This window comes from Quercus robur, chromosome 2 (genome assembly GCF_932294415.1).
Source record: "Quercus robur chromosome 2, dhQueRobu3.1, whole genome shotgun sequence".
Lineage (NCBI taxonomy): Eukaryota > Viridiplantae > Streptophyta > Magnoliopsida > Fagales > Fagaceae > Quercus > Quercus robur.
This window is the reverse complement of record NC_065535.1, coordinates 41,426,713-41,438,361: the sequence shown is the minus strand read 5'-3', so window position 1 is coordinate 41,438,361 and position 11,649 is coordinate 41,426,713. Positions and strand designations below refer to the sequence as shown.

Here is an 11,649-nt window from a genome sequence, read left to right as displayed (position 1 = left end):
CCAAACAGGTTTGAATTAGCTTATTATACACTAACAGTAGTGTTTACTGAATATGCGCTTTAAGCCATGTATCAAGAGTACTTCGTTTTTATTAGGTGGCTAATTTCAAATCCCATTGATTTACTATGATTCAGTAACTTCTCTGGTTTTCTTCAGATTACTAAGCTCATTCAGAAACAATTTGTTCTTTCTTCATCTGACCTCAATGTTAGTTCAAAATTTCCTAAAGTTTGTATTAGTTTCTCCCTCCTCTTTTTGGCAGTGCAGTGTCCCTTGCGTCATGTCGCACAATGAGTGAATCTCAACAACTATCTGAATCAAGAGATATCTTCCCTATAATAGAGAATGATGGGTCCAGTGAACTTTAGAGAAGGCAAGCAATGATAGAAATAAAGTGTCTGCACAATACTATAAAAATAACCCACAGCATGATCCAGTTAGATTGGTACTGGAGGGGAGCAATAGTTTCATAATCAACATGGCTTAAAGTCATATTGCTCCATGCAAAAGCTAAGGTGAATAAAAACCACTACAACACTTTAGGATGCAGTACAAATCAGCACTGAAGATGCTATTCTCTCCCTGAAGAACACAAGGAGGCAACGAAAAGGTCACCCTGAGGTGCTAAATATTGTTGCTGCAGCATAGATATATTAGGAGGCAGTAGTCAAGGTACTCCTGCTGTACTGCCATAGTCATAATAAGCCATGGGAAAACGGGTGCTTTGAGAATTGAGATTATCCCTTGAATTACATCCATAGATTAATTTGTAATGCTCCTTTTCAACTATTTCAAGTGCTAACTAAAATCATGTAGTGTCGTTCCAGCTTGTCAAATACCTCATTAGATGTAGAATCATGAAATAATTGAGATATGAAACAGGAATCATATAGCAACTTAGTTTGAACAACGATGGTAATTTTAACAAAATGACACCAACAATATCCTAACACTAGGCCTCAACTGTATGGCTTGGTAATTGGAGGGAGGAGAGTAGGGTGAATTCCCAACCTTTGTTTTTCACATTGTTCTCTCATGTAAATTAAGCTAACTACACATTCCAAATAAGGAAAAATTGTAATTAGTTGCCCATAGTGTTTTTTTACAGTTATATTTGAAATGAGCTAACACAATCAAGTACTTTAATTTGCTGAAATAAAATTTGGAGCAAGCTGTTCTGCTATAGTTGTGAGATTAATGTCATTGTCCTAGTCCCACTACTGTCAAAAGTTAAATGATACAAGACACAACGAAAAAATTTGGTTCAAGCAATTTTATCGATTGAAGCACACTAATATATTAATAATTTGAACATGGTGAAAGGTAGAAATCATTTCTCCCTGAACTAGAATTGATTAAAGTAGCACTGAGACTAGAATGTTCATATACTACTGAAAGAGAGGCAACACATAAACCATAGTAGCTAGTACTTACAACACAGGCAAGGAAAATGTTGAAAACTTTAATGTCAAAATGAGATTGAACTGTACAAAATCATTAAAGAACAAAGGATGCAAATGCATCTAAAACTCAGCAAATACTTCAATGGAAGTCAGTCTTTACTTTGAGGTTCTTTGAGGGGAGAGAAAATCTTTTATTTTATGACCTGCTCTTAAATGTGTTGTATAGATTAGATGAGGATGTGTTGTATAGATTAGATGAGGATCTTGTGTGTCTACTCTATCTTCTGGTGTTGCTTCTGAAACATGAACGATGCCTGAAGCTTGAGAATTGACTTCTGCATAAACTTTTTTGAGTCTTCTAGGCTTCTTTATTTCTGCTTTCTAAATCAGCAGCATCCAAGTCTTCTTCGGTTACAACTTCTGCAATGTTGGCGCTTTCGCTGAATCTACTCTGATAACTTGAATTGGAAATGGTTTCTTGATGTTGAATGTTTGCATAATTATCCTGTGAATCAGTGAACATGGATTTTGAAAGATCACTACCATCTGGTGGTACCCCATTCTCATCATGAAAGCCAAGGACTCCATCCAACACTTCATTTCGGTCAAGAACAGTAGCATTATTGTCTGTTCCACTAGGCTGCATTGCAATCTCCCGTTTGCTTTCCGTAATGTTATTATCTTCTTTATTATTGCTATTTAAGTGATCTGCCTCGTATTGGACTTTTTTAAGTGTATCATCAGTAAGTTCCTCAATATGTTGTGGCTCCTTAATTTGTCTTCCTGAAACTTTGTCATCCCCTTGCTTGACTAGTGTTTTTGGGTCCTTGTCATCTTCTTCATCATGAACTTCACCACCCTTCTCATCCCCTTTCTTATCATGATCTGGGACACTACTCCATGAATCATCATGTCCTTTTTTAAAATAACCTCCTTGAACAGAATGATTATGTAAGCCCACTGATTCACCTTTTCCTCCAACTCCAATATCAGAATTGTTGTCCTTATGTTCTAGTTCCAGTTCCTTCCAATTTTCTTTCTTTTCACGAGTCCAAAATTGTCCACGAGAATATTCATTTTCCTTGTGGAAAAATTCTTCTTCTACATTTCCATCAAATTCATCATCTCCACCTCCTCCATCATCTTTTCTTTTATCGTCTTCCCCAAGATTCACATCTTCTAATTCAGTCATACCACCATCACTTGACAACCCAGCATTCCCCTTACGCCCCAAAATTATGCCACCATGATCTTCACTAAGTTTGCTCTGTATGCTTTCTCCATAGTTATTTCCCTTTTTGTTTGAGTTTGACTGCCTTAACTGGTATTGCAACCAGATGACAACAGCCAAAAACAATACCAATTGCAAAACATGTTTTACCTTAAACCCTTTGGGCATTTGATTACGACTAGTGGACTGGTAATTCATCACACTCTGTACAACTTCTTCCAAAGTGGACTAACCAAATGAACAATCACTGAAGAAGAAAAGTCGCGAAAATTACTCATCAAGAATCTCCCAACTAAAACAAATTACAAGCTAGCTCTAACATGTACAGAAAATTAAGTCAACAAAAACATAAAGTCAACTACTAGGGAAATAATAGATATGCATCATGTGTGGCATCAGGAATTGAATATGTAAACCAATCAAAGTCACTCTATGCAGGCAGCAAGAGAGTTTTCAGAGAAAAAAATCCCTTGGGCTTCAGATGTAATTAAGTTCATATTTCTGTATTTTGCTCTATTTAAATCAATAATAATAATAATAGTAAGTTACATTCCCTAGTCCCCACTATCTTTCAAATTAATTAAAACCAAGTAAGCTAAGCTAAAAGAACTAGATCAGTTTACACAAGATAACCCGGGTTTCAAATATAGAAATAGATTCCAACTAAGATGATAATAAGAATCAATATACATATAAGCAATATATATCAATCAAATAGTAAAACTGCAGGATGGAAATTAAAGAAAACGAAAATTTACCTTGTTCAGTTGCAGCAAGAAACCCAAAAACCGTGAGCCAAAAAAAGAAAGTAACCCAGAACGTACCAGAATATATGGTTGCTTTTTAATTTCTTTTTCCTTGTTTTCAAAGTTGGGTGCTTTTGAAGTTTGAACGTTGAAACTTGAAACCAACTGCTCCTGGGATTATTCCTTTCAGGCTTCAGAAGAAAGTGGCAAAGTAGCGGTTATTTTTTTCTTCAGCGTGACCCCCAAATTACCCTCTGACAGAGGACCTGCTGACCTGTCATTTTAGGGTTTTACTTATTTATGTTTAAATAAGTTGAGAGAATATGGGAACTCCGTCGACGCCGCCCTAGGAAACGGCTACCCCACTTCCACTTGGTTAGCTCCGCATACGACGGGACCATTACAATATACATTACATTTATTGTTGCCATGCCAAATTGCCGCAAAACAAAAACCGATTTCTAAATACCGATATTACCATCATAATTTTACTGTGTGGGTTTGGATCCAAGTTTACGTTTTAAGTCTGCATTTTCCCCTTCATTTTTTTTTATATTTTTTGCTTCAGCCAGTTTTTGACTAGGTCAGCAGTAAACAATGCACGGGTGCACTGTGAGTAGATCCTACAAACTTCATTTCTCAACAACTTTTTCATTAAAAATGGGTCCTACGATATTATTCATACATTTTAAAATTATTTTGCTACCACCGCACTCCCTTGGTGCGATGGTCTTATACTTATGGAGTGTAGAGGACAAGGACCGGGGTTCAAGTCTCCAGGAGGGAGACTCACACACATATACACTTAGATTAGGTTAGAGTAGAATCAGAGGCGGAGCTAGGGGGGGCCAATGGCCCCCCCTAGCTTTTCCAATTTTCCATTAGAGTAGTGAAAAATTTAGAATCTATACAAAAAATGACTTACTGCCCCTAGCTTTTCCAATTTTCCATTAGAGTAGTGAAAAATTTAGAATCTATACAAAAAATGACTTACTGCCCCCTCTCAAAGTTCAGAATTTGGTCCTTCAAAATCTAAAATTTAGACCTTACACATGCATAATTGCCCCTCAAAATTTTCAAGTAGTTTAGAAAAACCCAACAAATTTAATTAGTGTAAAAAAACCCAAAATTTTAAATTACTACAAAGATATAGCCCATTTCATAGCCCATGGCCTTCAAGTACCAAAAAAAAAAAAAAAAACCCAAAATTTCCTTATTATACATTCCAAATCACCGGATCAATCCTTCAAACATATCAACATAGATTTTTCTTTTCTTTTTTAAAGACCCAAAACTCTTTGAAAAAAAAAAAGAAAAAAAAAACCCAAAACAAATCTAACCCATCGCACCGCCAGTTGCATTGCCATGAGTCCGTGGTCGTCCATTGACTCTAGCTCCTTCAAAGCACCACAGGTATCTCTCCCTCTATTTCTATCTCTTTGTTTAACCTATGAAGGCTATGAACACCAAGTAATGTAAAGCAAAGACACTAATTAAGTAATTATGATATACTGCTTTTGTTATACCGTGTGCTGTATGGTTGTATTGTTGTACTTCAGCAATTAAATTTTAAAGGATTAAACTTGTCTGAGTTTGTTTTGTGGTGGGTCCGCCAATTTCATACATAACTTGTGGCTGTGATTTTTTTACCTATTTGTTCATAGCTTTTATATAATATATTAATAATAATAATACCGTGCTGGCGTGTTGTTGATTTTGCTCGTGAGTGAATGTATGTGTTATTAGATTTTTTTTTTTTTTTGAGAGCATGTATTACTGAAACTTGATACATGAAAAGTGAATGTTATGTAAGAATCCTATATAATATTAATAGTGTTGTGTAGTTTATTAGTAGTGTAGACTTGATTGTTCATACATTTTTTTTTCTTTTTAAATTGACTGAATAACTAATTCATAAAATTTAATATTAATGTTTCAAAATATGAGTGATTTATGGGAAAAATGTTCACAATTTATGTATATTTTAAGGAAAGAAAATGTTTAGTATAATGAAGAATGTAGGGCACAATTTTGTTGAGTTAAAATTTATTTATGAAATAATTTTTTTTACTTAACAATTTCATTATATTTATTATTTAGTTGCCCCCCCTGAACAAATTTCCTGGCTCCGCCACTGAGTAGAATTCTATCTTGTATCAAAATTTTTTTCTTCTACAGTGTTTTCAATTTCAACAAAATAAGTACTATCCAAACAGAATTTTACATTTTCAGTTGCAACTTGCAAATCTCTCATCCTCCTTTTTTTTTCTACAGTGTTTTCAGTTTCAACAAAATAAGTTCTATCCAAACAGAATTTTACATTTTCAGTTGCAACTTGCAAATCTCTCATCCTCCTTTTTATTGAACTATGAAGAAATACTAGGTAACTCTCTTTTTTTCTTTTTTTCTTTTTCTTTTTTATGGGATACTAGGTAACTTTATGACAGATCAATAATTAAGGGGTGGAGAATTTAATCTAAGGGTCTATTTGAATACAACTTATTTTTGCTGAAACTGAAAACTGAAAACACTGTAGCAAAATAATTTTTTAATGTGTGAATAATACTGTCGGACCCATAAACAGTGCGTGAACAGTGCATTTTGTCTCCTGCACAGTGAACCCATGTGATGCTACTGTTCACGCACTTAAAAATAATAAATAAATAAATAAATAAATAATTAAAAAAAAAACGCAAACTTTAAATGCAAATGTGTATCCAAACTCTCACTAAGAGTGCTTTTATTGAAATCAGTTAAGCTACAAATCTTTTAACAAAAATTATGTAACTTATTTTCATGTAAGACACCTAAAATAAATTGATAATACAAGATATGATAAAACTTAAAAGCACAATATCTTATATATAAAAAATATATATATAATTTCTTAGGTGCAATACTGCAATACATTAAAATTTACAATTAAGTTTAAACACTTGTCTTTTCTCAAAAAAAAAAAAAAAAAAAGTTTGAACACTTGTTTGCATTGATAAAACACAAACAGGCTAATAAAAAGTAATTATTCACCTCAACAACAACAACAATAAAAAATAAAAAGTTAATTATTCACAGTTTTTTTTCCCCCCTACAATTATTCACAGAGTTGAACCAAGGAATTGCTGGTCATTCAAATGACTTCTATTAAAAACAAAAAGGGTATTGTAATGTTCGGCTGCTTGGGATTTTTTGTGTAATCGGTCTAGGCCAGTCCCATTTCCTAAGCTGCTTCCTTGAGTTGAGTCTGGGAAGCCTTACAAAAGGATGGACACAGGCCCATTTCCTAATGTGTCCTTGCTTCCGTGGACTAGTATCTCTTTATTTAACCAGGGAAAAATGAAAATTGTAACTTTGTGAGGGAAAATTATTAGTTACTCCTAGTATTATAAATGCGTAATATTTCCTCTCACATGAATGGTAGGTCCTATCATGAATTTAATTAGTGGGACCCATCATTCATGTGAGAGGAAAGAATACACATTTATGGTATTCCGGGAGTACGCAATAATTTCCCGTTTGTAAGTTTTTTTTTTTTTTCTTGCTAAATAAAGATTGTAGGGAAAATTACAACTTATCCACTTACAGTTTGGCCAAAATTTAAGTTGCCTACCTATGATTTGAAATTTGATACTTTACCTACCTAAGATTAGCTCAGTTAGAGTTTCGTAACCTACTCTGTTAAAAACATGGCTAAATATGCAATTTTACTCCACTTTTATATTTCTCTCCTTCAAAAACACAAAAAACATAAAAGACAAGATCAAATAAGTTCAAAAAGAAACCAACGAAACACTTGCATCATGAGATTTCAAACCCCAAATAAGTAACTTAAATTTCAGTCAAACCACAAGTGAGTAAGTTGTAATTTACCCAAAATTGTAAGTATTTTAAAATAAAAAATAAAAATAGTAAGTATCTTTCGTGAAAGACTAGTGAGTAGAGTCATTTTTCAGTGTACTATTGTAAATCTCCACCTTTTTTTTTTTTTTTTTGGTAGAAAAAGGAATAACATTAAAACTAAGGAGCAAAACCAGGAACTACACAATGTCTGCTACTATACAGACCACGGCTATCAGCCTCTAGAATAGGAATAAGGTCCACAGGCGGACCATTCCATAATACAAAATTTGAATCTAAGTTTAGCCCGAATCTAGCAAGCCAGTCTGTACTTTTGTTTGCTTCCCTGTAGACATGAGATATAGAAGCTTGAGGAATTTCGTTCATCAAGAGCTTACAGTCATCCAATATTGAAGACACAATAGTGTTAGCTGCAGACTGATGAGAAAATGCATCAACTATGGCACTTGCATCTAGCTCAATAGCCACGGCTTGGACATTCAATTGCCGACATAAGAGAAGGCCATCCCGCAACGCCCATAACTCAGCAGTGAAGCTATTTGCTATGCCAATCCTTCTAGAAAACCCCCCAATCCAGCTACCATACTCATCTCGCAGAACACCTCCACCACCAGCTAAGCCCAGGTTCCCCAAAACTGACCCATCAGTGTTTAATTTCAACCAGCCAATACAAGGTTTTTCCCAGCGCACCTGATTCAAGATTTTCCGTTTTGTCACCAGCAGCTTGCCCGCACAGTGAAAGTATTCTAATGCTTGGTAAAAGATGTATTTGGCAATACTAGACTTTAAATTCTTGTTCTCAAAAACCAGCGGGTTCCTACCCTTCCAAATAGTCCAAATAGCAAACATAAAAATTTGGTTCCAAGGAGCTTGACCTGAACTTCGAACTCCTTTATCCTTACAATTAGACATGAGCCAGTCTTGCATGTTAGCCGAGAAGAAACTTGTGTCCAAGCAGCTGATTCCTAGCTGATGCCAAATAGTCTTGAGGACATGGCAGTCCCGAAGGGCATGAATGATGGATTCTGGCCTATTATGGCAGTGGGGACAAATATTATCAACTTGCAGCCCCCTGGCTTGTAAACAGTCTCTTACCCCTATACTGTGGTGCATGCACTTCCAAATGAAAGTTTTAATTCTCGGCAAGGTATCTAGCTTCCAAATCCACTTCCCTTGGAAGGCCGGTTCAGGGAGAGGTTCACTAGCAAGGAGATAAGCACTACTAAGATCAAAAGAACCTTTGGGAGAAGGTTTCCAAGCTAATTTGTCCTGATTTCTTGCAACACACGAGAAAGGGGTAGCTTGAATTACTCTTTTAACATCATCAGGAATCTCTATTTGCAGCAAATTCCAATTCCAACCTTCCAAACTAGCAACATCCTTCACTTCTAACAAATTAGACTCGGTGGTTAGGGGGCCTTGGATGATATTTCTTAAGATGCCGGCCTTGGTCCAATTGTCATGCCAGAAGCTGAGGTTGCTGTTATACCCCGGAACCCAAGTAATTCCTTTTTTGAAAACAGGTTCCCCTTTCTTCATACTCCTCCAAGTTCGAGAACAAGGCAGCCTAGCTTCATCTCTGGAATTTAAACGCCGATTAGTACAATATTTCAGTCTCAACACTTTGGCCCATTGAGAATCTTTCTCCGTATGAAACCTCCAATTTAATTTAGCAAGAAGAGCTGTGTTCCTTCCTTTTGCAGCTTGGATACTCAACCCACCTACATCCTTAGGGGTAGTGACCTTTTTCCATCCCACCCAGTGCATACTCTTCTTATTGGTTGAGGAGTTCCACAAGAAGTTTCGGTTTACTTGGTCTATGCCTTCTAAAATCTTCCCTGGGAGCTGGTTGCATTGCATAACATAAGCTGGGATGGTAGAAGTGGCTGCTTGGATCAGAACTGACCTCCCGGCCATGGAGAGGAGATTTGCTTTCCATCCTGCAAGTTTCTTTTTCACCCTTTCCAACACAAAGTTAAAATCCTGACTTGATGCACCATTATGCTTAATGGGAAAGCCAAGGTACTTCCCTAGATTAGGGGTAGACTGAAAACCGAGGATGTCACTCAAGGCTTCTCTATCACTACGGTCCACATTGGGAGCAAAGAAAACCCTGGATTTAGCTTCACTTATGGTTTGACCGGATTGGCTACAAAAGTCATCCAACACTTCTCTAATTACAAGACAATTTTCCATATTTACCTTGGCAAAGAGGACAAGATCGTCTGCAAAAAATTGATGCGAGAAAGTTGGCCCTCTTCGGGAAGCTTTAATAGGAATCCAAGACTTGTCATCACACCTTTCCTGGATTAGTTGCCCCAAATAGTCCATACACATGATGAAGATATACGGAGAAAGCGGATCGCCTTGCCTAATCCCTCTAGTAGGATGAAAAGGCTCTAGAGCACCTCCATTAAAGAGTAAAGAGGTGGAGACCGAAGTGATGCTGCTCATAATAAGATCAATTAAATTCCTTGGAAGATTAAACCTGATCAACATATCCCTAATAAAACTCCACTCCAATTTATCATAGGCTTTTTCTAAATCAATTTTCAAAGCCATATAACCTCCTTTGCCCTTAGCTTTACCCATAGTGTGGATCAATTCTTGAACAATAATAGCATTATCCACTCCTCTTCTTCCCGAAACAAAAGCCGATTGACAAGGACCTATTAATTTATCCAAATAAGGTCTCAACCTCCTCACTATGATTTTAGTAATGATTTTGTAAACCGAATTGCATAAGCTAATAGGTCTATAGTTACTAATGGATTCCGGGCTTTGGATCTTAGGAATAAGGACAATACTTGTGTTATTTAAATAGTCTGGAATTTTTCTGCAAAGGAAAGCCTTCCTAATCTCCTCTTTAACAGAATCCCCCACTGTGGACCAGAATCTTTGGAAAAATCCAGCATGCAGTCCATCAGGACCTGGAGACTTGAAAGCCTTAAGAGACCACAAGGCAGTGACTATTTCAGCATCTATCACCGGCTGGTCTAAACTGTGCTTCTCCTCCTCCGTGAGACTACTTTGCCACCCCTGCCGGAGGTTATGATTCCAACCAGCCTTGACTTGGCTGGTAGTATACAGCCTTATAAACCCCTCTCTAAAATGGTTCATTACTTCTCTTTCCTCCGTTAGCCAGTCCCCTACCTCGTTTTTAACCATGCAAATAGTGTTCCTTTTCCTTCTAGCAATAGCAGAAACATGATAGAAAGAGGTGTTACGATCACCCAACACCATCCAATTAATTCTAGACTTTAAGGCCCACAACTCCGCCTCTTGATTCAGCACTACATCCAGATCTTTAAGAAGCTGGTTTTCCAAATCTATAAGGGAAGATTGGGGGTTGGAAGCTAAAACCCGCTAGATTCCATTAAGCCTAGCCATTAATCTTCTTTTCTTCTCAAATATATTTCCAAACTGATTTTTATTCCATATCATAGCATCATTTGTGAATCTATCAATAGAAGTTGAAAGATTATCATCCTGATTCCAAGCCTTAGTCACCACTTGAGGAAAAGAAGGGTCAGACAACCAGAAGCTTTGGAATCTAAAAGGCCTATTAAGAAAATTGGTCTGTCTAGGGACAATTTCAAGGAGAACGGGACAATGGTCGGAATGACAACGAGTAAGGTGGGATACCCTAGCTTCTGGATACAAGAGGCACCAACTAGGATTCATAAAAAACCTATCTATTCTCTCTTGAATGAGGTTATTTAAATCCCTTCTATTACTCCACGTGTATCTGGGACCCGAGAATCCCAAATCCTCCATATTGCACTTATCAAGAAAATCTTTGAATAACAGTGATCTATGAATGCTAACAGGCCTTCCTCCAAACTTATCTTCATCCAAAAGGGGTTCATTAAAATCCCCAGCTATTACCCAAGGTTTATTATGAAGATCGGCTACTTTAATTAAATTTTCCCACAAAGTATTTCTCTCAGCAATCCTAGGACTAGCATAAACAGCAGAAAAAATCCAAGAGAGTTTAGTAGCAAGTACCTTCACTTCCACATGGATTTCTTGCTCTGTATCTGCCAAATGAATCACCTCCACAATATCAGCATTCCAGAGCAGCCAAAGGCCTCCTGCGTACCCAATTGTTTCGATATGGATGGCGCCATCAAAAGGAAGTCTATCTGATATTTCCTTTGCACGAGCTCCACCAAGCTTGGTCTCCATAATCACTAACAAAGCCGGATTATGATTTCGAGCTAGCTCTCTTACATGATGCTGAAATTTGGGCTTCAGCACGCCCCGGCTATTCCAAATTATTATATTCATAAAAATAGAAAGGAAAGAAAATAAACCCAACTCAAGAGGAGATGCCGGAGCCTCCTTCATCCTCAAACTCCATCCTATCTTCTCCCTTCTTTTCGCCATCCTCCCTTCTACAAGGATCGTCCGG

At 36.8% G+C, this 11,649-nt stretch overlaps 2 protein-coding genes across 2 annotated transcripts; both read right to left on the bottom strand.

Moving 5' to 3' along the window:
* Window positions 1-1,666: 1,666 nt before the first annotated feature.
* On the bottom strand, window positions 1,667-3,834 carry LOC126713718 (uncharacterized). Its single transcript, XM_050413561.1, has 2 exons — window positions 3,393-3,834; window positions 1,667-2,881 (listed from the first exon to the last, which is right to left on the bottom strand). Exon 2 carries the CDS (start codon window positions 2,830-2,832, stop codon window positions 1,762-1,764), a length of 1,071 nt encoding a protein of 356 aa, XP_050269518.1. The 5' UTR covers window positions 2,833-2,881; window positions 3,393-3,834; the 3' UTR covers window positions 1,667-1,761.
* A 6,767-nt stretch (window positions 3,835-10,601) lies between these two features.
* Window positions 10,602-11,423, bottom strand: LOC126699080 (uncharacterized). Its single transcript, XM_050396639.1, has one exon. It carries the CDS (start codon window positions 11,421-11,423, stop codon window positions 10,602-10,604), a length of 822 nt encoding a protein of 273 aa, XP_050252596.1.
* Window positions 11,424-11,649: the final 226 nt, after the last annotated feature.